Source organism: Larus michahellis, chromosome 8 (assembly GCF_964199755.1).
Source record: "Larus michahellis chromosome 8, bLarMic1.1, whole genome shotgun sequence".
Taxonomy (NCBI): Eukaryota; Metazoa; Chordata; class Aves; order Charadriiformes; family Laridae; genus Larus; species Larus michahellis.
The window spans coordinates 17,881,385-17,905,456 of record NC_133903.1 but is presented as its reverse complement, the minus strand read 5'-3'; the positions used below and the strand labels follow the sequence as shown (position 1 = coordinate 17,905,456).

The following is a 24,072-nucleotide window of genomic DNA, read 5'->3' as shown; positions in this document are numbered from 1 at the left end:
TATGCCAACTGGCGTTGAGCTGTGGTGTGTGGATGGCAGAGGGCCTGCGGGTGGGCGTCCCAACAATCGGAGACCACTGCTGTGCGCATCCAGAGGCTTTGCAGGATGCCTGAGCAGGACTGCAGCTGTACGTGAGACCCTGGCGTGCACCGGGAGCAGGCTTCCCAAACACGGTGGTGTGTACGTCAGACCGGTGGTGATGCCACCAAGATCTGATGCTGGTGGTTGATGAGAAGCTCAACATTCACCAGCAATGTGAGCCAACAGCCCAGAACCTCCCTGCAGCCTGGGCTGCATCCCCAGCAGTGTGGGCAGCAGGGCAAGGGGGGGGATTCTGCCCCTCTGCTCTGGGGAGACCCCACTGCAGTGCTGCCACCAGCTCTGGGGCACCAACAGCAGAAGGACATGGAGCTGTTGGAGCAGGGCCAGAGGAGGCCCCGGAGATGCTGGAGCCCCTCTGCTGTGAGGAGAGGCTGAGAGAGTTGGGGGGGTTCAGCCGGGAGAAGAGAAGGCAGAATCCTCTGTGAAGCACATTTTTATTCAAGTTCTTGCAAGAGCGGGTGACCTAGCAAGTAGGCCCACTTTTGGTTCTTGAAGCACACCTTTTTATTTCCTAATCCCAGTCGAATTGTCCCTCCCCTGTTTCCTGTTGATTAGGTACTCCAGGGTTCACAGCTTATCCGGAGCGCCTAAAATCCTTCTTGGATGTCCCACGTCTGTTTAATTCTCTTTATGCTCCACCTAGAGGGTTTATCTGACTTGTTTATTTCTTTCCTTTTTTGGTGAAATTGCTCAATGTCATTAGCCCTGGTTAAACGTTTGACTACCCTTCTAGCCACTAATTCGGTATGAATCAGTTTGTCCAAAAACGTCCCGTGCCCGGTCAGGAAGGCATACTTCCCCTTGGGCTGCTCTTCTCACGCGTAGATCCAGTGCTCGGCCGTGTCCTCCCAGCAAGTCAGCTCCTCCGGGCGGAACCAGAGGGAGATCTCCTGACGGGCACTCTCAACTGAGTCGCTGCCGTGGATCACATTCCTGTGGGGAAAACGAAAAGGATCAGCCGGCACTAAGCAGGGAAAGGTGGGAAAGGGAAGCTGCAGTTTGGAAAGTTTCACCTTGACCAATTTAATTAAACCAATTGAGCCAGTGACTTCCTACAACATTCTTTCCTGCCCCGCAGCCCTGCTCCTTCCAGCTCATTCGTGGTTACACTGATCATGGCTTAGGTCATGGACATGCAGGAGCTGCCAGTTCCCAGCACTCCCTCCTATGATGAGGAACATTTGTTTGGTACCAGAGGAGCTCCAAGTGGCTGTTTACCTGGGGCTTGCCTTGTGTCATGGTTTTGGCCAAATTGTCCAATGGCTGGTGACAGATGCTCCCCCCCAGCCTCTCGTGGACAGGGAGAGATAAAGAGAGATTTACAAGTTTAGAAGAAACTAAACTACTTTAATAAGATATTAAGAATAAAATAAAAAGGAAAATAATGAAATAGATACAGTATATACAAACCCGTTATTAAGCTCCCAGGCTGACGTAACCCACAGGCACTGGGGAAGTCCCAGGCTGGACTCGGCCACGGGTGGGAACTGGGTTCCAGAGTTGGAGTCAGGAACACACAGATCGGGATCAAAGGCAGATGAACAGACAGGGTCCTCCTCGGACGCCAGCCATTGAAGGAAGAGAGCTGACCCTTTGATCCCTCAGCTTTTATACTGAGCATGGGGCAGATGGGATGGAATACCCCTGCTGGTCAGTTTTTGGTCCCCTGTCCTGTCCACTCCTCCCCGCAGGTGGGACCCCTCTACGCTTTTCCGCTTCCAACCCTCTAACGGGACAAATAACGAAATTAGCTACCTTGGTTGTTATAGCAATAAGTAGAAGCAAGAGCCTCTCTGCGTACCATTCCTTGGCACAAACTGTCTTACCACTCTGAGCAAACCCCTCCAGACACAACATGCTGGTAATTTCAGAGAGTTAGAAGAGGCCTAGCTAAGAAATAAAATTACTGAACAGAAAGTTGGTTCTGTTTTACCTCAAACCAGGGCACCTTGTTTTTACGTTAATAATTCAAGTTTTGCCTCCAGATTTCCCCCCTTCCTTCTGTCAAAATGGGTCCATTGAAGCAGGTTTGGTATCAGACCCCACAGAACAGAAACCTTATCCAGGAGGGTCCAATAAAAGCTGTGTCTGACACAAGCCAGGCTGTAGCCACCTGAGGTCACGGCTGGTGGATCTTCACTGGTGAAGAGCCCTAACACGTGGAGAGCTCCTGCTTGGCCTTCGTTACAGACTCAGATGCCTGGTGGAGCTACAGCAGCTCTCCAGGTGCCCTGCTCCCCACGGAAAGGGCTGAGAGGGCTTCTCTCTTCCTCTTCCCAGCCTGAGTCTTGATTCCCCAGAGCAAAAGACAAGCAAACCCCACCTCCTTTCAACAGAGAAGCCCTTAGGAGGCAGGAAAGGCACAAAGCTGGGCTCTTCCCTTCTGGCAAAGCCAGCCCCAGGAGGCAGAGATCGGCACCTCCCGCCTGGGCTGCTCTGCAAGCTGTTGGAGGGAAACAGCTCTGATCGGAGCACAGAAGGGAGCAGCTCTGCTCTGCAGACGCAGATTCCCATGGCTTGGACAGGCCTTTCACAGGGATGCCGGCACAGGATGCACAGAAATACTGAGGGAACAAAAAGCCAAAGCTCTCACTTGCTGACTTCAACGCAGAAGTCTCCTCGGATGGTGCCAGGCCTGGATTCGGCTGGGTTAGTCTCCCCAATCATTGTGCGAACTGTCTTGACCACATCCAGGCCCTGCCAGACCTACAGGGCAGCAAAACAAGAGTCACCTTCCACAGTTCATCTTGGCTGTCCTCTAAATTCCCCACCTGATCCACCTGGGAGAGAGACAAGAAAGGGTCTCTCTGTAAACAGTCTTCAAAAGTTCATTTTGGAAAATAATCAGAATTGTCTGTGGATTTGATTTACCACACAAAATGCCCCTGCAGTTCAGTACAGCTTCGAGAGGCCCTCTGAAGAGAGAGGCTGCCTTGTTTCCATCGTACCACAAGCCACTGCTGCTTATACTTTGCGCTTACTTTCTGTTCCTTGGTTCATGAGAACCCGGCCAGCACTCACCATGGCCACCACGGGCCCGGAGCTCATGTACTTCACCAGCCGGCTGTAGAAGGGACGGTCGCGGAGGGCGATGTAGTGCTCCTTCAGCAGCTCCTCCGAGGCCTGAGCACAAAGAGCACAAAGCTTAGTCTGCTGCGAGCAGGGGGGAAACGGGCAAGGTCTGCAACTCAGAGGTGGAGCTGAAGCTGCACAGTGTGTGTTGTAACTAAGCTCCCGCACGGACGCTCGCTTCCAGGGGTAAAATGGTTTTACTTTGCTGAAGCCTGAGCATCATGGACCAACTCCTCCAGCTCCGGGGTTCACAGGCCCAGGCTGGCATCTCGGGAAAACGGGCTCCAAACTTCTCCAGGCCTTGTTGCCAAAGCAGAAGGGCAGCACTTCAGCCCCAGAGGGCTCTGGGGGCATCTCTTTATAGAAGCCCCCATGGAGGGGGGAAGCTTCTAGGTCAGAGGAGCAACACCGGCCCATTTACAACAGCCACGTACGAGAGCACGGACAGAACAAAGGGCTACCACACTCCCCATAGCAGCCATCACCCCTCCAGCAGCAGTTTCGGCACCTGGGAGCCACCCTCTCTGCAACCTGTGAGGATGTGCTGCCCAAAGGACAACAGCAGGCTGTTCCCCAGCAGGAACTCCCCAGGATTCACGGGCGGAGCCGGGGCCCTGCTCCGGCCTGGGCCCCTCGGCACCAGGGACGACCCCTGCCAGGCCGGGCCATTCACCCACCTGCAGGAGCTTCATCCCCACCAGCTGCAGCCCCTTCCTCTCGAACCGCCGGATGATCTCCCCGACCAGGTGCCGCTGGACCCCGTCCGGTTTGATGGCCACGAAGGTGCGCTCGCTGGCCCCGCCGAAGGCTGCAGGGAGAGGGCGGAGGTGTGAGGGGGCGGGGGGGAAGGAGACCAGCCCGGGCCCCTCAGCCGCGGGGGCACAGGGAGGACCCGGCCTGGGGGCAGAGGAGAAGCGGGGACCCGGCCCGGCCCGGCCCCGGGTAGGGACACAGAGGGGTGCCCGGCCCCGGGGTGGGCACAGAGGGAGAGCGGGGTCCCAACCTCGGGGGCATAGGGGGGGTCCCAGCCCGGTCCCGCCGGGGGGAATGCAGGGTGGGGGGTCCGGCCCGGCCCCGGGGGTGGGACACAAGGGGGAACCGGGGCCCGGCCCGGTCGGGAACGGTGTGGGGGAACCGGCCCAGTCCCGGAGTGGGGGGCACAGAGGTGGGGAGAAGCCGGCCTGGTGCCGGGGACGGGGGGACCCAGCCCCGGGGGTAGAAGGGGGGTGGAGGGCCCGCGCCGGCACGGGGCGGGGAGGGGGGCTAGTCCCGGCGGTAGAAGGGACCCAGCGATAGAGGGGAGATCGAGATCCAGTCCCATCCCGCACCGCTCTGGAAGAGGCCGGCGAAGAGCCCCAGCACCAGGCAGATCATGGCGGCGCCGCTCTTAAAGGGGCCGAGCCCCCGCCCCGACACCCGCCCCCCGCGGAACGATCGTGCCGGGGCCCAGGAGCCGGCGGGGCCCGTTAGAGGGTGGTGCTGTCCCCGTTCCCATGGCAACGGGCCGGGCCTGGCGCCTCCTGCCGGCTCTCGGTAACGGCCGGCGCCTGGCCGGACTCCGAGTCGGAGCCCGAGAGCCGGCCCGGGCCCGGCCGGCCGAGGCGGCGGAGGGCCCCCGGGGAGGCTGCAGCCGGGAGGAGCAGGAGGCGCTGGAGAAGCGGCAGCAGCGGCCGGAGCGGTGCTGGCGGCTGACGGAGGTGTGCGCCCACCCGGGCATGGGGGTTTCGGGGCGGAGCCGGGGAGGCCGAGCCCGCTGGGGCGGCCCGGGGGGCCTCCGGGGAGGCCTGTGCGGGGTGGGACACCCGGGGCCTGGGGCCCACGCAGCCCCTGGGTGTTTATTAGGCTCTTTTGGTTCCGTATCTCCGTTGTGACCGCAGCAGTTAAACTGCGTGGGCAGCTGCTGTGGTCCCCACCTCGTTCCTGAGCATCATGGAGAGAGGACTGTGTGAGCCGAGACGGGCAGGATGCAGGAACAACCACAAAAACACAGATGAAATGCAAAGAGTAAATTTAATCTCGATACCTTGTGAACTGGGGGATATCTGAAGCAGCAAGCGGGAATGCAGGCACCGCGGGGCTCAGTCCTTGCTAGCGAGAGAGTTTGAACCTGCTGTTCTTGCCTGTATTTCAGGGGTTGAAGCAGGCATATTGCGCTTTGATCTTCTTGGACAGCAGGGCAGGAATCTCAGGCATGTTTGATAAGGCGCTCCTGAGTCCATCACAGGCCTGCGTTATCTAAGTGTGGATGTTCTGCTTGTCAAGCACATAAGACTAAACAATGATTAGTGTGATATATGTGTTTTCCAACACCCCAGGTGCAAGTCACGGGAGCGTATTTACAGTCCTTCTCCCAATCTTCTGTTACTTTCCCAGAAGGACCAACCCCTCCAGCTCCGGGGCTGACTGACCCAGGTTGTCGCCTCTTGAAAATGAGCTCTTAACTTCTCCGGGCCTTGTTGCCAAAGCAAAAGGGCAGCGCTTCAGCCCCAGAGGGCTCTGGGAGCATGTCCTTATAAAGCCCATGTTTCTGATCTAGTTCTGGGTCAGCGAGCTCCCGGCTGTTAATTTGCTCACGTCCTCCAGGGTCGATATGAAGAGATAAGAAGACCTGTAGTCCCAATCTCCACCGCTTGCTTGGGCTGGGCGATGTTACCTGCCATCTGGAACTCGCCTCTTGGTTCAGCTCCAAAATAAGCCTCTGGAAATACCAGCGCCTGAAATAGGTTCTGCAGGTGCCTCACAGAGGGCTGGGTCTGCTTCCGGAACTGCTCTGCCTCATTGGGGAGGATGTTCAGGGCATCAGGACCCCACAGGTTACGGCGCAGAGCTTCGCTGGCAGAAAATGAGGTGGCTTATTCTGTCAGGGACAGAGTGGCTGGTGTGGTAAGTGTGATGCTGTGTCCCGGTCCCCAACAACTTGAATCCAAGCTGCAGCTCATCACCGCACATGTGTAATTAGAGCCATAAGCATTATATCTTGAATTACTCTATTCGTTAGCATCTGTCATGCACTACTTTTTGCTAATTACATTATCTTTATGGTAAGCATTTGCTCCACTGCTAATTGCTAGCAGCAAGATTTGTTTAACTAAACATGTTTTTTAAGGATACATGTGGTTTGTATCTTTAAATGTTCTGTTTAGAGACTTGGTCTATTCACTCTCCTCCAGTAGAAAAGACTGTGGGGGATAAATATTGTCATCTGTTGTGTTGTGGAATTTGGTGTGAAGTCGTGGGTACAGCTGGTGCTTGGGAGGTGGTGGAGGTCCCAGAAGTGTATTTTCACAGCCTTTCTCCAGGTGAGCGATCCCATTTGAGCAGGGTCAGCCTGGGGAAGCAGGCTGGCCAGGTGTCATGCACAGCCCACCAGGGAAAATGCGCGTGATTTGCACTTTAAAAACTCCACTGTGGCGATCATATCAGCACCCGCCGAGTCCTCAGAGTTTCTCTCTGTCCCTGGGTTTCACATTCCCCTCTGCCTCAGTGATAACTGGTTTAGTTCTTGCTCATCTCTTTATTCTACCCTCATTCCTGCCGAGGTCCCAACCCCTCTTCTGCCTTCCCAACCCTCTTCTCCATCCCTCACTGCACCAGCTTTTCCCCTCCTCTTCCCGGGTGCCGGCAGAGGGAGCGCAGGCAGCACGGAGGAGCACTCTGCCTGCTCCATGCCTGCAGCAGCCAGCCCTGCACCCTGAGGTCCCTCCTGCCCCGGGGAGCAGCTTGGGGCTGGGCTGGGCAGTCCAGCTGGCAAAGCTCCCTCATAAAACAAGGTGTTGGTATTTTTAACGTGGACAAGCAGCATGTTCTTAAGCCCTCCCTTTGCATTCTTAGAAATAGTTGTGCTATTTTGTTGAAACATCTCAAATAAATTCAGTCTAGAGCGGGTATCTGTCAAAGAAAACAGTCCAAACGCCTGGTTTGAGGAGGTGAGGAAGGTGCCTGACGGATGGTGTCAACTCACGGTAGCTACAATTGACAGCGCTTGCAGAACCAGTGATAAAGAGCCTGTTCTCCGTGGGCTCCCCGGTGATGTCCACGGGGGTGGCCAGCCTGGCTGCTGGAGTAGCAGCGTGCACAGTCTTCTTTCACAGAGAGAGATAGATTTCAAAAATAATTAAGTCTCTACAAATTTTGTAAAATTAGATCTTGAGGGAACAGAAGAGAAGGCTTTGAAAGTTTCCCTTAGCGACCTAGAATGTGTGAGCTGGTTTTTACAGTCATTGTGGCAAACCGCCCATCACTGTCCAGGTACTTGGCTGGAGTGACAAAGGACAATTTTAGAGGTGCCTGCAGAGGTGGTCAACGATGAAGTCAATAACTGAGCAATCCAGCCAGCAAGTGCATACGCTGTAGGCAACCAGACTTCCCACGCTTGCAGAATTCCTCATTTTCCACTTGCATTTTTGTTGTTGTTTATTAATGCTGATAAAATACCTCTTTTTCTTATGTCAGGATTTTTCTGTCCTTCTCCACAGGCCTCCTCAAAGATCCTGGCTCAGACGCTTGGGTGAATGTTTTAAGTTCCTTGGACTGTAAATACTCTTTTGAGCCTCAGGCAATTCCCTGCAGCATAACCTGGAGGAGAAACATGCCAAACGCTCCGTCCACTCCAGTGAGTCCTTCTCATCTTCTCTGTACGTGGTAACCAGCAACTGGTGTGCTGTGGGGAGAAAGCTTTGACCTGCCTCTCCAGGCTGGGCATCAGCCTCAGAAACGCTGATTACTGGTGACCAGTTAGCTCTCACCCAGATTATTCCAAATCCAATGTCTTTTAAACATCTACATCTCATTGTTGTAGGCAGGTGTGCATCTAGGGTGAGCCCAAGGAGCCTGCAGTAAGCCAGAATGAGACCACAAGTCACTGATGCAGAGGTTTTGCTTGGGTACGTAGCAGCATTTCCAGCCACAGGCAACAGCTGCGCGTCTGGGAGAGGGTGGGCAAATTTGCTGCAGGGCCCCTCGTTTGGGAAGCTCAGTGGTCGCTTCTTGAGCCCCCTTACTGGGAACCTGAAAGGGCATGTACCTTCTGGCACCAAACACAGTTCCCGTTTCAGTTTGGTTTCGGCAGCTTCTGTGTAAAACGATATCCACGTTGCAGTGAAGGCTGTTCTCGTGCTCACCCCCACTCAGCCCCACTACAGGAATTTCAGGCGGAGGCAGAACTCTGTTTCTGCTGTTGCTGGACAAAACATTGCAGATACTGTGGTCATATAATAGACTACAGATAACGTAGGTGCAGATAACGTGGTCATCTAACAGTGTGCAATGCAAAGCCATTTTGTGTCCTTTCATCATAGTTAGCAACTTCTGCAGTTGTCACTGCCTTCCGTACCTTTTGCACCTTCAGTGATCTGCTTTTTGGGGGAGGATTTTTACCTTTCAGTTCAGCCGTTGTCTTTCACCAGTGTAGTATTGACATAGCCTTGCGAGTGTTAGTGCCTCTTACAGTGTGGGCCCTGCACAGGTGGAGACTTGCTGTCTGCTTTCATGCTGGACCCCTGCTTCTGTTGGGAATGATTTCATCTTCTTTAGGATGGCCCCAAGGCGAAGACTGAAGAGGAGAAAGAGGTGTTGGTAGAGCCAGATTTTCTTAAGCGCCTCTTTTCCCTAATGCAGGTGATACAGGCCTCAGAGCAAGACCTATGCCAAGTGCTCTACAACAGAGTCACTCTGCCAGGCGAGCAGGCAGGCAGCAGGCACTGAGCCCTGGAAGGCGACGTCCCAGCTCCCAGCCTGGCCCAGAGCTGGCTGTGACTCAGGAGGAGATTACTGGAGGTAAAACTTCTTACTCTCTTTCAAGTTTTATATTCCTTAGGGTTGAGCTGTGCGGAAAAGCCTCCCACTGGTGAGCTCTTGTGTGTAAGGAATGCTTTGCCAGGGGAGGCGGTGGCTGGCTCGGATCAGGCTGCATCCTCATGCCTCCTCCTTCTCCATGGCTGGCAATGGAATTGAAGAGGGACTGCAGACTTCAAGGCATGGTTTGGACCCTCTTGTTCTTAAGACCTTGCTTCAAGGCTTAAGATCTGATCCAGCCTCCCCTCCCCAGCCCCACCAAGAACTGCCCACTTAGCTGTGAAAGGAGCATTTGATTCTCTCTCGGGTCTCTGCCTTGCAGAGCCTGTGTCCCACAGCAGAGCAGCAATGTTCCTTTTGGTGCCACAGCAGTCACAAACTAGGTCAAATACCGTTTAAACCCTTGCTTGATATCCCTTGAACTAAATTCCTGCCCTGCCTGAGTATGCCCCAAAGGGGGTTATGACTCGCTGGCTTACTGGGAGCTAAGAAGGATGAGCAGGCTTTACTGTGGCCCCATGTAAACAGAGCTAATGCAGCCCAGCCTCCCTCCCCTTCCACCCCCAGCCCAGCTTCATCCTGCCAAGGGAAGTGTCCTACCCATATACTTTCCTTGCTCCTCTCACTGGGTGCCTTTGGTGGCCAGGGCTGACACCAGCGCTCCTGGCTGAGGGTTGAGGAGGGTGAAGGCCTCAGGCTCACGGCTGGCCCACCCGAGCCTGTCTTTGTCCCATTGGTCGGCGAGTTGCATGTTTCACCTCTGTCGCTTCTCCTCCAGGCACTGGTGGTGCTGGTGGGGTAACATCGAAGTGCTGTTCCTAGACACGTGGCAGGAATTTGTCCAGTATGTCTCTGCACTGAGGAAGACAATAGCAAAACACCCGTACAAGTGAGTTGTGTCACTGGACTTGGTCACCTCCCAAGCCCAGAGCTTTGGGAAACCTCAGTGGAACTTACAGGAATGTGCTGGGAACAGGATTCTGGGCTGCATCCCCAGCAGCGTGGGCAGCAGGGCGAGGGCGGGATTCTGCCCCTCTGCTCCGCTCTGTGACACCCCCCTGCAGTGCTGCCTCCAGCTCTGGGGCACCAACAGCAGAAGGACACGGAGCTGTTGGAGCGGGGCCAGAGGAGGCCCCGGAGATGCTGGGAGGGCTGGAGCCCCTCTGCTGTGAGGACAGGCTGAGAGAGCTGGGGGGGTTCAGCCTGGAGAAGAGAAGGCTCTGGGGAGAGCTTGGAGCCCCTTCCAGTCCCTAAAGGGGCTCCAGGAAAGCTGGGGAGGGACTCTGGATCAGGGAGGGGAGCCATAGGACGAGGGGGAATGGCTTCAAACTGGCAGAGGGGAGATTGAGATTAGGTATTTGGAAGAAATTTTTCATTCTGAGGGTGGTGAGCCCCTGTCCCAGGTTGCCCAGAGAAGCTGTGGCTGCCCCATCCCTGGAGGTGTTCAAGGGCAGGTTGGAGGGGGCTTGGAGCAACGTGGTGTGGTGGGAGGTGTCCCTGCCCAGGGCAGGGGGTGGCACTGGGTGGCCTTTAAGATCTCTTTCAGTCCAAACCATTCTGTGATTCTATCTGTCTGTGGCTACCAGCCTGTCCGTGATGCCGTCAGTGTAAGAGCCTGGACTAGATATGTCTCAAGATCATTTTCAGTCCCTGTGCTGATGAAAATCCTCTGTTCTCATGGTGAATGTAGTGCTCATTCCGCACTAGGAAAGAAGCAAAAATGATGGCCTTAGGAAAATCTTTTCACCAAGGTGTTCCAGAGCTTTCCAGGGAAGGAAAGAAAATTATGAGGGGGGGGAAAAATATTAGGCCTGGGCAGAAAAAGGTTTTAGAAGGAATGCTTTGGGAAGGCTGCAGCGTCTGGGGTCTGCAGGCCTGTGCTCAGTGCACGCACCGGCCCCAGGTCTGGCTTTCAGCAGTCTGTCTTTCTGCAGGAGGCAGCTGGGGTCGCAGGAGGTGCCTTTTTGCACTGCCGGGGCCTGGGCCAGCAGGGTGTGAGTGGAGAAGGACAGCACAGGACTCCGGCAGGTGTGGAAGAGACGACTCCAGCGGTTCAACGGAGTCAGCCCTGTGACAGCAGCAGCTGTAGCAGAAGCATATCCCTCCCCAAGCCTCCTGTTACAGGTAAGCGCTCAAACCCCTCCATGTCCTGTGAAAAGCCTGGAGGATGAAGGCAGGGAGGGGTGCCACGTGCTTCCTCGCATAAAGATCTTTGTTGATGCAGCAAACAAGCCCCGAGTGTGAAATCAGCTCTCCAGAAAGGCAAGGCTTGTCTCCAGATGGGTGTGTGACTTGAACCGTAGCTTTGTTTGAACAGTAGCTTCTCACCCCTCCTGTTGGCCCTTCCAGACCTCTCCCGGCCTTGGTCTCACCTCACAGCATCCCCTTAAAGTGTCTTTGCATTTTTGCTTGGCCATATGTTTGGTTGCCCACCCCAGCCAGCACAGCTGAGGGTTTGTTGGAGGCATCCCATTGCCAGTGTCCAACGTGGTCCGTCTGTCAGCTTTGCTTGTTTTTATTGGAAATGGGTGATGTCGCAGGTGGCTGCTGCTACCGGCCGGCAGCTCTACATCACCCTCGAGCAGAAAATCCGTGTCATCCCTACAGCCTGTGAGGGATTTCCTCAGCTCTCTTACCGCTTGCTGACACCAGCGGCATACCCCGCTCTTTCCTTGCTCTTCTGTTGTCTGCCCCTTCAGGGAGCCGATTCAGCTCACTAACCGCTCCCTCTCCCTCCTCCCCTTAGCTTTCTGCTGGTTCGTGAGCTAAACTGGCTCAGCGAGGTGGTGGGGGAGCCGGATTAGACGAATATGCTGTCTAACCCTCTGACAGCAGCTTACCCAATTCATGAAGACACTTTTTTATCAGCAAGTGCTTGTTTTTGTGAGCGTGAATCACATAAACTCTTTCCATTAGATCAGGAACTGTGACAGAACTTTTTAGAAAGAGTGTCATGTAATCAGTACTCTGCTCTCTGGAGCTTTGATCTCTGTCCCTAGCACAGATGCTTTAGAAGAAGTGGCTTTACTGTTCTCTCCTTGTACGCTGGAGGGGCAACGCACAATTCTGAGTGTGTGTGAGGTCTGGTTTGCAAGTGGTAGATCTTGTTTCTTCTGGGTTTTATCCCCTGATCCTGGTACGTTTGGATGAAGGCTCAGTCACAGATCCTCACTGTAACGACGGGATTGAGCCTTGCAGGGGAGACTGGAGTCTCCTCTTAGAGCATCTGTGCTAACTGCCTGCTTCCTTCTCTTGCGTGCTCAAAGGCCTACGAAAACTGCAGCACAGAAGATGAAAAATGTCTCCTGATGAGCGACATCCCAGTGAAATCAGACATCAGCAGGAAAGTTGGGCCAGACTTACCCCGCTGCATCTACCTGTTCATGGTATCCACTGCCCCTGACCTTGTCCTGGACCTGGGCACACAGAGGGACCGTGGGCCGTGCCCGTCAGCCACCTCCTTTTATCTGCCAAGACCGGGCAATGGGAGCTGCTGCTGGCATGGCCAGCGCTGCTGGGAGCCCGGCCAGGGGAAGCAGCTGATTCCGTTGCAGAACAGAAACCTGCACATCAATAAATGTCTTGTTACAGATGCTTTCTTCGGCCTCTTGGCTTCCCTTTCGTTTTTCAGCTGCCCCAGCTTTCTATCCCCCTGGCTAGAAAGCTGGCTGTCTCCTAAGAGAGCTGGGGAATGGCTGGAAGAGGGGCTGGATGTGACAGTGTTAGTGAGCTGTCCCCGAGCAGCGCAGGATCAGCTCCTCCGTAAGTCTGGCCTGCGCTGCCTTTCAGGTGAGTTGTCAAGTGAGCCATGTATTTTCTGCAGCATGTCCTGACTTTTAACGTTCTGCTCCCCACTGGCTCTTTGGTGAGACTGGACCTCTTACTCTAGGTCCTGCTGGTGGCTTTCTCAGGCAGCTGGCTCCTGCTGGAGTTACTTCAGAAAACACTGACCAGCCGTCGGAACCAGCTGGTGGCCAGGGAGGAACCACATCCCTGGGGTAACCCGGAGCTCAGGGCAGGGGAGGGGTGCGTTCGTTGGCTGAACTCCCAACAGGAGGAAACCCCAGATGAGCTCCAGAAAACTCCATGTGAAATGGCGGGTTAGGATGGGCTTCTCTTTTCCCAAAGCAAACATTGTGGTCTTTTACTCAGGAATAGCCGCAGGAAGGACCGCAGGGGTCAGGGACTTCCCAGTGCCTGCGGGTTTGGTATTGCTAACTGGGGCCTTCCACAGTGACACAGAAACCCCCGAACTTCCTCCCGTCAACCGCAGCTCGCTGGCTCCAAGCAACGCCCCCCCGGTGCTGTGGAAGTGGGAGCTCACCCTCCGAACAAAGTTCCTCCTTTGCCAGGGGCTCTTCTGCCTCCAGCTGCTGATGCTTCAGTTAATTCCTGGGGAGGAGCAATCCAGCAAAGGCTGGTTTTTCTGGCTGCAGCACCAATACGGATGGATCGAGAGCAAGCCCATCCTGGTTGATCAAGGTTCTCATTCAAAGCCTGTCACCAGAGAAGCGAGAGCCATCTTGGCTGAAAGATCCGTCGTGGGGGAAGGAAAGGCAGGGAGTTGTGGGGCTCAGCAGGGAATAAATGCATGTGGTGCAAAAAGCTCTACCGGAGCCTTTGCAGGTCTGTAAGAGGAGCAGGGGAAAAGGCAGCTTGTCCTCATCTACGGGGAGCAGCTAAAGCGCTGTCCTGGGTTGAGCGACACGGGACTGATTTCTAATGCATGGGAAAACTGCATTTTTATAAAACCCTAGTATCTGAATTTGTGAAAATATTTACTTTATAGGCAGCTCTGGGGTGCGGGTTTCAAGGTCTCTGTTTTCAAGCCTCGCCAGGTGCAGGGATGAGGAGGAGCGAGACCCAGGCTCTCGACCCGAGCTGCCAACAGGACTATTTCATACCATGAACAGCACAGTCAATATAAATCAGAAAGTTTGCTGAGTTCTCTCTCTCTTCCTTGCTGGCTGCCATCCTGAGCACTCCTTGCCCCAGTGCTGGAGCCCTGAGCCCTTCCCTTCCTCCTGAAGCCGCAGCGCTTGCAGTGTCCCACATTTGCTGTCCCCTGCAGGGAGTGCGCAGCTTCCTGTGATGGAATGGGCTGAGGGTAATCCTTGTGTATTTTATATTGGCTCTTTAGTGTTTTTAATTATTTAGTCTTATTCTATTAAATCTGTTTATATTTCAACCCTCGGCTTTCCTTGTTTTTTCCCCCGATTCCCCTTCCTGGTGGGGAGGGGTCAATCAGGTGAGAGAATAATCATCTAAAGGACAATAAATTGTTCTGGGTTTCTCAACCCGTAACAAGCGCTTTCCCCTCCTCTTGCCTGTCTAAAATCCGAGGGTAGCTCCAACGCAGAAGAGCAGGGGGGCCCTGCTGCCTGCTGGATTAGTCGCTCACCCAGGCTCTCATCCAGCATTTCCCTCTGCCCGACCGCGAAGTCCGAGCGAGGGGCTGCTCCGGGCACAGAGGCTGCGCTGATTCTCAGACACTGGGATGGGCTCTGGGGCTGTTTGTCCCAGTGTAACCTGCCCAAGGACACGCGTTATAAACCCCTGCAGCCTCCCTTCCCAGGCGCAGCCACGGGTGTAGGTCTGGCTCTGCTGCTGACCCATCCCAGACAGACTGGTGTTTCAGCGGGAAGCACAAGAACCCTCCCCAGGGCAGAGGCGGAGGTGATCCCTACCGCCTTTACCTCCTCCAGATCCGACACACAAATGTTGCCTTTAAAACGCCCCTCCAGGCTGGGAGCTGTGCCAGCGTGGCCATTTTTGACAAGCGCCTTCAGAATCCTGCCTTCAGGGGCTGTAAAAGGAATGAAAGACAGTTTCTACTTTCATCATTACAGTTTAATACAGTCTTTGATACAGGAGAAGCAGCAGGAGCCAACATGCAAAGCAACTAAAGTCATCGGGGGCTCGAGAAACATCACCAGCAGCTCAACTGGTGCAAATAACTGCTCTTTCACAGCAGCGACGCAGATGCATCTCCAGGAACCCCGTCTCCCTACGTGCTGCTGCTCGATCGTGCCCCACGGCGCGAGGAGTCCATGGCAGACACCAAACCAACACACAACAGTCAGGAGTTGGGGACTGCTCTTTGATTTTGTCTTTCGATGAGTCAAGTCCATTATGTGACTGGAGTCTGGTACGCTTTGAACCCACGGAGGCCACTTTAAATCTTGTCTCTGCTGACAGGCTGCAGAGAAGAGGGGTCCTTGAGGATGAGGCGATGGCTTTGGGAGCAAGTCAGGAGATGAAGCTCCGATGCGTGGCTGCAGTTTACCTGTTTCACAGAGCTGGGACCTCTTGGAGTCGACAGGTCTTTTCAATGCATGTGACGGATGTTTAGGCTAAAGATTTCCAACAGCCTAAGGGAAATCTTTGCAAACGAGTAGAAATGGAAGTCCCCGTGAAGAGAGAGGTGCATCAGGCCTGGCCAGCCCTCGCAGACGGCGGAACAAAACCCCACCCGACTCCCTCACCGCAGTTCATCTGCAGAGACATTATGTCCTCCTGCACCTCTTCCTTTGGCAGGCCTCTGCGTCTGAGCCACAGGAGCTATCTGAGTCGCTTCCCGAGGAGGAGGAGGAGGAAGGCTTCGACGTGCTATAGTTCATGCTCAAGACCCACCCCAGTTTGTTGTGCAGCACCTGCTTGAGTCCCGGTGGCAGTGGCAGCACCTCCAGCGTGTCCACGTAGTCGGGCAGGAGCTGGCGCAGGCGGTAACAGCAGAGATACTGGAGGGATGTGCAGCTGGCGCAGGAGCGGATCACCTTCATGCTGCTCTTGGCCGCCGTCGAGCACACCATGGGGTAGAACTTCTTGTTCTGCAGCTTCGTAGCTGCAACGCCTGCCGGGGGACAGCATCGCAGGGGTTCACATTAGTTTAGAGGAGGTGATCTCACTCCTCCCAGCTACCCTGAACCTATTAACTACAGAGCTGTTGGAAAACAGCCTCTTGAAATCCCAATCTATTAAAAAACAAATGTAACCGTCCTCCCACCCGCTTCACACCTTGGTCTTCTCCTTTGCCAGTGTTTTCTCCTCCCTCCCAGTCCCTCTGCCTGTGGCTGCCCTTGCTCTTACCTATGCACTTGCGGTTCTTGAAGAACGTGAGCGTCCCGTGCCATGTGTCCAAATGCACCCCGATGATGGAGCCTTGGCCAAACCTCGAAGAGAAGTTTGTTTTGTCTCCCTTGTGATGCAGTAGTCCTTAAACCACAACAAACAGCATTGAGCAGAAAGCCTGTGCTCCATGAATTCATCCCACCTCCCGCACTGCGAGTTCCCACTGGTACAGCCCCGCTCGGTGTCTAAAAAATCCCTCCGGTGCCTGATCCCGGCCCTCCCACCCTAGAGTGGGCAAAGAAAAGGGAAAAGCTGAGGTTTTGCAATGCCAGAGCGCAGGTAGTGGCATGGAAACCCCCAGTCAGTGATGTGCAACCAGCAGCCGGGTACCCTGGAGGGTCACACACCGGTTCTAAGGGGTCTGTGAAAGGCGGGCAAGGGGAGCTGCTCCGAGAGCTGCGCGCTGCAGGCAGCCGCTCCGGCTGTCATTAACAAAGGGACTCACAGCTCTGATGGCCTTTTTGGCCTCCATCCCCTTCAGACTGTTTAATTCTCAACACCTTAGGACAACGCTTATGCTCGCTGCTGCCCTTCCAGCCATCCTGCCACTGCCCTGCCTGTGTTACCTGTGTAGGACAGTCCCCAGCTGTCTTCGTCCTTGCCCAACAGGCTGCAGAAGGTGTGGCGGTACTTGTCCAGATTCACATCTGACGTCCCAATTCCCACCATCTGGGAGGCAAGGCGAGGAGGAAAAAGAACACAAGCTTAGCAAACACAACTGAGACTCCCCTCCTTTTCTTGGCACAGTCCAAAACACCCAGAGGTTTTGGTGAAGCAAAGTCAAAGATTTCAGGCCGGAGTTGAAGGCTCTCGGCTCCAATTTCCCTTCCTAAAGTAAGGAGGCCCAGATGAACTGCTGGAGAAGGTTTCTGTCTTGATCACAGAATGGTTTGGGTTGCAAGGGACCTTAAAGATCACCCAGTGCCACCCCCTGCCCTGGGCAGGGACACCTCCCACCACACCACGTTGCTCCAAGCCCCGTCCAACCTGCCCTTGAACACCTCCAGGGATGGGGCAGCCACAGCTTCTCTGGGCAACCTGGGACAGGGGCTCACCACCCTCAGAATGAAAAATTTCTTCCAAATACCTAATCTCAATCTCCCCTCTGCCAGTTTGACACCATTCCCCCTCGTCCCATGGCTCCCCTCCCTGATCCAGAGTCCCTCCCCAGCTTTCCTGGAGCCCCTTTAGGGACTGGAAGGGGCTCCAAGGTCTCCCCGGAGCCTTCTCTTCTCCAGGCTGAACCCCCCCAGCTCTCTCAGCCTGTCCTCACAGCAGAGGGGCTCCAGCCCTCCCAGCATCTCCGGGGCCTCCTCTGGCCCCGCTCCAACAGCTCCGTGTCCTTCTGCTGTTGGTACCCCAGAGCTGGAGGCAGCACTGCAGGGGGGTGTCACAGAGCGGAGCAGAGGGGCAGAATCCCGCCCTCGCCCTGCTGCCCACGCTGCTGGGGATGCAGCTCAGGCTGTGGGGGGGTTTCTGGGCTGTCGGCTCACGTTGCCGGTGAACGTTGAGCTTCTCATCTGCCAATACTCACAAGCCCTTCTCTTCAGGGCCGCTCTCCATCTCCAGCCTGTGCTGGGACCAGGGGCTGCCTCGACCCACCTGCAGGACTCTGCACTTGTCCTTGCTGAACCTCATGAAGTTTGTATGGGCACACCTCTCCATCCTATCCAGGTCCCTCTGGATGACATCCTGTCCCTCTAGAGTGTCAACTCAGCTTGGTGTCATCTGCAAACTTGCCAAGGGTGCACTCAATCCCACTGTCCATGTCCCCAGCAAAGACCTAAATACTGGTTCCAATGCAGACCCCTGAGGAACGCCACTTGTCATTGGTCACCAACCAGACATCAAGCTGTTGACTGCAACAATTTGAGCGCGGCCATCCAGCCAATTCCTTATCCGCCGAGTGGTCCATCTGCCAAATTTGTCTGTCTCCAATTTAGAGACAAGGATGTCATGAGGGACAGTCTGCGCAAGTCCAGGTAGATGATGTCAGTTGCTCTTCCCTTATCTACCAACGCTGCAACCCCATTGTAGCAGGCCACCAAATTTGTCAGGCACGATTTGCCCTTAGTGAAGCCACGCTGGCTGTCACCAATCACCTCCTTATTTTCCACGTGTCTTAGCAGAGTTTCCAGGAGGATCTGCTCCGTGATCTTGCCAGGCACAGAGGTAAGCCTGACTGGCCTGCAGTTCCACGGGTATTCCTTTTTCTCCTGTTTAAAAATGGGGGTTATGTTTCCCCTTTTCCAGTCAGTGGGAACTTCACCAGTCTGCCACAATTTTTCAAATATGATGCATAGTGGCTTAGCAACTTCATCTGCCAGTTCCCTCAGACCCACGGATGCATGGGTGTCAGACCCACATCCCATGGACTCATACACCTTTGGGTTCCTTAGATGGCCTCAAACCTGACCTTCTACAGCGGGCTGTACTGCATTCTCCCCGTCCCTGTTCAGAGAGCACTGGACATTTCTGCCTGCCCGTAAGCGACTCTGCCCCACGTACCATGTCTGTGCCGTAGACGGGGGAGGTCATCTTGATCTCCCAGAAGTGCTGCCCGTCCGCCAGCTCTTTGTTCCCCCGGATGGCGGCGGTGCCGCAGCTGTACTCCATGTGGAAGTTCACCTTGCGGTTGTCACAGGTCAGCAGGGTGGCCGTCGACTTATTCAGGTCGTCCCACACCCAGTCAAAATCTGTTTGGGAAGCAGAGAGGGGACAAGGATGGGCAAAGGCCCTCAGGGAGCCATCCCCAAGCCAAAGGACAGGCAGACATTTATTCTGAAGGCCTGTCGGAGTTTTCTTTTTCTTTTTTTTTTTGTTGTTAGTTTAAGAGGGCTGGGCTCCTCAGAGAGTTGTTTGAGGCCTGACCTATTCTGCTGTGTCCCACTGGGGATGGTTCAGTGCTCTCAACTCGAAGCTGTCAGCATTAACCAGTTCCCACTTTGGCTAACCCAAGGCTACCAGGAAGAGCCTCCTTTCTTCCTACCCTTCTCCTAGGCTCAAGGGGGAGCCCCGCTATGCCACAGGCTTTCTCGGCCAGCCCGAGCCCACCCTCTGCCTACCTCCCCGCTCTGTTCTGAGCACACCCTGCAGCCGGGTGGCCTGCCAGCCCTACCAGGGATCAACGGCAAGAGGCTGTAACCACGAGGGCCGGTTTCACTGGTGGCCTCCGCCGGATTTGAGAGCGGGTCCCCAGAGGTGAACTCTGATGCGTTAACAGGTTCAGCACTCAGCCCTTCAAACATCACAGGGGCCACGTGCTTGTAATCTTCCTACAGCCTACGTGGCTTTGAGATGTAAACAAAGGAGCGCCGCACGGAGATAAGGGCCCCCACGCAAAGCAAAGGACCTGTGCAGGGGCACAGTCTGTGCCACCAGGCTGGGACTGCACCCCTTCAAACCCCAAAGGACTACGGCGGGCCCCTGGGGACCCCCTTCCTTACACTCGTCCTCCTCGCCGCACTGGCAGTCCTTGACGCGGTGGAGGGCGTGCAGGCTGGAGCAGTAGGGCGCTTCGCTCTGGTTCTCGCAGTTGCAGTAGGACTCTCCGGTCACAGGGATGGCACTCGGGATGGAAGGCGAGAGGGAGGAAAACTCCGGCTCCGAATCCGAGTCGCTGTGCTGTCGGGGAAAAGCAGAGGAATGGTCACTACTGAATGCCCCGAGGCTGGGGGAGCTGGGCCGGCAGAGGTCACCGAGGTCTGGCGTGCCACAGAGCTGTGCGGGGAGGTCCCCAGGCTTGTGACAGAGCCGGTGGCAGCACGGCTGCATCGTACCCTGGCCTAAATTGCCACGCAGAGAGGCAAGGGGCTGTGCTAGTCGAACTACCTTGTTTTGGGACCTGGCTAGCATCTCTCTGAGCTGCAGAGACCTCTCAGCAAGGGGCACTGTATGACGTGGGTACGTTCTTTGTGCCTTCCAGGGGCGAGGAGCTGTCACAGCAGGCAAGCAGCGTGACAGTCTAAGTCTTTAACACACGTATTTTTAAGCAAACTCTGGGCTAAAGCTACGGTTTTCAACGGGCAGGTTACAGCCAACTGGAGACCCCAGCCAAGGCATCGCAAAACCAGGGCACGCTGCAGCAAACCACTGGTCTGGAGAGGCTGGGAGCTGACGGAGGAGCGAGGGAGGGAAATAAGCCGAGGAGGAAAAGGGAGAGGAGGAGGCCAGGCAGGGGAGAGGGCAGAACAAAGGGGAACCAGTTAAGCAGTACGGCTGCAGCTCCTCACGCCAGCGCTGCAGACAGGCCCACAGGGAACCTACGGAAGGATTAAAAGGCTTTTGTTTACTTTCATGCAGGAAGACAAAAACTTGATTTACGATCCCCCAGTGCCAAGAGACCAAAGTGTCCCTGCGCTGGACGCTGTTAAGTCAAAGCCCCGTCTCGATCCCTGTGTTATGGGAGGTTTGGTGTCACCTAATGGAGCCTCTTACCACAGGTCGCAGCGAGTTACTCTGGGTTTACGCACTGGTCAGGTGTACCTGCTCGTTATTCACCCCCACGGCAGACTTTGTAAACAGTATTTAAAGACGAAAACCCTTAAATTCATGTTCTTGTAGCTGTGTAAGACAGCGGGATTTGAAATGGCTCGGGCTTACTCACTGCCCACCCCTCCTTCTCCAGCCTGCATATTAAACAGTTTGATTTCTGGCTTTCATTGGCCCTTCCTAACTCCTGCTATCTAGAAATCCAGCCATTCCCATCACTGTAGAAACACAAAGTTACCCTAGCTGCAGAGAAAAGGCTCATTTTCTGGCAGCACAGCAGCCTGGGTTTGGACACCGTGCTCTGGCAGTGGCCTCGTAAGGCTTTTACCCTAGCTCTGAACCTCCAGGAGCCCTTCCTGGTGTCCCCTGCTGCTGCACAGGGAACTGAACTCACACGCTTAAGAACTGGAGAAAAGAGCTGAAGGATGGTGGAGGTGAATCTAAGTCACTCCTCGCACTGTTTTACTGACTGCTCTTCCTGCTGCGTTCCCGTCTTCCAGCACACCTGCATGCCCAGGCCGGGTTCAGAAGCGACGTGCAGGAAACGGAGGAGAGAATTTGAGTTGGAAGATATCTGAGGCTGTAACTTCACAGACTGAAGCAGCTCCACTCCTTCCAACACCATCTACCAGGCACGCAAAGACCAGAAGCTGGCACACTGAGCCAGACCGGAGAACTGATCCGGTTTAAACACATATTTAGATCACTAGTTGAAAAAGAATATTTAAAAAATATTGTACGTACTTTAGATAGGACACACACACACCCTATGCTTAAAAAAGTAGTTAGCTCAGTATCGATCAGCTCCCCGGCTCAGCTAATGACAGAGCTGCCGTGCACAACTAGGGAGCAGACCACGAGCAGCTTAGCATTCCCTCCTGTGGGAAGATGTGCCGGGAGCCCCACGTTAGACCTTGCACGAAGCTCATTAACGTGGCCTGTGTATTTTATTAAATGCTGGCCAGTTGTGCGTGCTGAAGTACTAGCTGCTCAGTCACACGGACCTTAAGAAAGTGCCCGCTGTCAGGGGAGAGGACAGCTTTCCTCTCGTGTCGCTTCAGAGCCACCCGAGTGCCAGCCAGCCCTACCTGCCCATCGGAGTCGTAGCCCCAGCCACGCGCACCAGTGGCCAAGGCGACCGCCCGGGTGTCTGCCTCTCGCCGCACCCCACTCAGGACGAAGTGCCAGGCCCTGCTGCTCCGCGTGCGTCGCGCCATGCTGTTCTGAGAGAGATAAGCTGTAGGGGAGGCAAGGGAGAGGAGGTTACACACAGCAGCCATGTCCCGCTTCCACCCACCGCTCACTGAGCTCAGTCCTCTGAAGCAACCTACCCCAAGTCTCCACAGCCCCCCAAGGAACAGATGAGCATGAACCATGTTCTGCACGTGGATAAAATGATACAAAATAAGTTCCTCTTGCATTGCAAGCTTCTGCAAACTTCAGAATTTTCTTTCTTTCTCCAAGCAGGGTCAACTTCTCTCCAAGCCCAGGTGCCAAACTGGCCCCAAAAAACACTCCCAAGACACAATGGCAGCAGCAGCTGCCCCCTCCACAGTGCACAGATCCAGCATCTGCCTCTGACCTCTGTCCTGGGGAGTGTCAGGATTGTCAGCCACCAAAACATGGCACCCCCGGCGCCTGGTCACCCTCCAGCAGCTGCCTGGGCTCTGGCCGCGCTGCTCGGCCACCTGCACCGTCCTGGCCACCTCCACGGCCCTGTGTGGCTGAGCTGCCTGTGTGTGCGGGGAAGGCTGTTTGCTCACCTCCGAGCAACTGCCGCCGAGAGAAGACTTTGCTCTCAGCGTTTGGAGTGGGGGAGAGACCACTTCCCTGCTCGCTGAAGGGAAACCGTCCTTTTCATGGACCTGTCCCGACTTGCCTCAAGAGAGAAGCAAAGCAGCTGCTTCTGTCTCCCGACTCGGGCAGGGATGTTATTCAGAGACAGACTTCCGTAGGCTTCTTCGTACAGCCTGACAGACCCTGCCAGCTCCCAGCCACCACGCAGGAGCATTACATGCGACAGGTGAACCTCGACACCCACAGTCTCATTTCTCCCAAAGCTTATCTTTGCAGAAAAAACAGCTCCCCACCAAGAGGAACCTGCAGGGCCGTAATCCCCCCTCCCCTCCCTTGAACCCGCTCCCCCTGCTCAGCCTCCCCGCCGCAGGCAGATGCTCTGCACACCCGCTCCGGTGCTTCCCTGACACACACAAATCCTGCAAAACATGCGGGGGCTCAGCCCCATCCTGGTGCCCACCGTAAGGCACCCGTCCCCGCTCCTCCTGCGCCTCAGTCCCTGAGGGGCCAGCAGCTCCTGGAAAAGCAGAACAGGCCGAGCCACTGCCGGTTGTGCAGGTGACCACGGATGCTCTGAAGATCTCTGGGCATCCCACCCACCAAGACCAGGAGGTCTCACCTCTGCCATGTTGGGAAAGCACCTCAAGGTTTGTTCAGCCTTGAGAAAAGGCAGTTTAGGGGAGACCTTACCACCACATTCCAGTATTTAAAGGGTAGCTACAAAGATGGAGACTCCCTTTTTACAAGAGTAAGGTGGAAAAGATGAGGGGTAATGGGTACAAGTTGCTCCTGTGGAGATTCCAGTTGCAAACAAGAAGAAAACATTTCACAGTGAGATCAATCAGCCACTGGAATAATCTCCCCAGGGAGGCAACGGACTCCCTACCATTGGGCATCGTTAAGATATAGCTGGAGAGGGTGCTGGGCCACCTCGGCTTGAGCGCACTTCATCCAAGAAAGGCTGGACCAGATGATCCCCGAGTTCCCTTCCAACCGGGGATTCCGGCACTCTAAACCCAGGCCGCAGCTCCCCCTTCCCGGCCCGGACGAGCACCCACAGCGGCTCAGCACCCTTCGCCGCGGCCGCAGCCCCCCGCCAGCCGGCTCCCACCCGCTCCTTCGCCCATCGGCCCGAAGGGCGCTGCCGCAGGGCCGTGACGGGGCTGGGAGCCGGCGGGCCGGGCCCTAGACGTAGCCCACACACACATACACACACCCCGGCCTCAGCCAGGCCCAGAGGCTGAGGCGCGGCCGGGCCGGGCCAGGCCAGACCGCCGCGCTCGGGCCGCACGGCCCGGCCGGGCCCAGGCCTCGGTCCTCAGCTCGCTCCCTCGCTCGCTCGCTCGCTCCCTCCCTCCCTCCCTCTTTCCCACCCACCCATCAACCCGCCCCTCGGTCGGTTCCCGGTCGGTACCCGTCACACCTGCCCGGCCCGGCCTGGCGCGACCCCACGGTCCGGCCCCGCCGCCGCGCTCTGACCTACTTTCCCCTCCCGGGACATAAACAATCCTCTCTCGGCACCGCCCCTCCCCAACGCCCATTGGCTACATCCGCTCCGGACCCCTCTACCATTGGCTGAGCGCCCCGTCGCTCACAGACGAAGAGGGGGTGCCTGAGGGACGCCCTTCGCCACTGGCTGCGCCGTGCGTCAATCCCCGAGGAGCCGCGCCATTGGGCTGACACTAC

General features: G+C 55.7%; 3 protein-coding genes across 5 annotated transcripts; 1 reads left to right on the top strand and 2 right to left on the bottom strand.

Moving 5' to 3' along the window:
• Positions 1-520: 520 nt before the first annotated feature.
• On the bottom strand, positions 521-4,683 carry LOC141747576 (nucleoside diphosphate kinase 3-like). The gene is made up of 5 exons (XM_074598054.1): positions 4,503-4,683; positions 3,852-3,982; positions 3,124-3,225; positions 2,696-2,808; positions 521-1,035 (listed from the first exon to the last, which is right to left on the bottom strand). Exons 1-5 carry the CDS (start codon positions 4,546-4,548, stop codon positions 918-920), a joined length of 510 nt encoding a protein of 169 aa, XP_074454155.1. The 5' UTR covers positions 4,549-4,683; the 3' UTR covers positions 521-917.
• Positions 4,668-14,155, top strand: EME2 (essential meiotic structure-specific endonuclease subunit 2). Its single transcript, XM_074599342.1, is given in 8 exon segments — positions 4,668-4,887; positions 7,650-7,786; positions 8,791-8,863; positions 8,866-8,968; positions 9,761-9,856; positions 10,902-11,091; positions 12,234-12,756; positions 12,857-14,155. Coding segments are annotated over 8 exon segments (1,455 nt in total). The 3' UTR covers positions 12,970-14,155.
• Positions 14,156-14,795: 640 nt separating this feature from the next.
• SPSB3 (splA/ryanodine receptor domain and SOCS box containing 3) lies at positions 14,796-23,913 on the bottom strand. Of its 3 annotated transcripts, none has more exons than XM_074598046.1 (7): positions 23,810-23,913; positions 21,678-21,826; positions 19,545-19,722; positions 18,607-18,794; positions 16,665-16,767; positions 16,057-16,182; positions 14,796-15,820 (listed from the first exon to the last, which is right to left on the bottom strand). In XM_074598046.1, the coding sequence occupies exons 2-7, from the start codon at positions 21,804-21,806 to the stop codon at positions 15,474-15,476; spliced, it is 1,071 nt and encodes a 356-aa protein (XP_074454147.1). In that variant the 5' UTR covers positions 21,807-21,826; positions 23,810-23,913; the 3' UTR covers positions 14,796-15,473. The 3 variants fall into 3 exon arrangements, with proteins under 3 accessions (XP_074454147.1, XP_074454148.1, XP_074454149.1); XM_074598047.1 differs by having other exon boundaries at positions 23,801-23,902; XM_074598048.1 differs by lacking the exon at positions 23,810-23,913 and adding an exon at positions 21,921-21,963.
• Between the last annotated feature and the right edge of the window lie 159 nt (positions 23,914-24,072).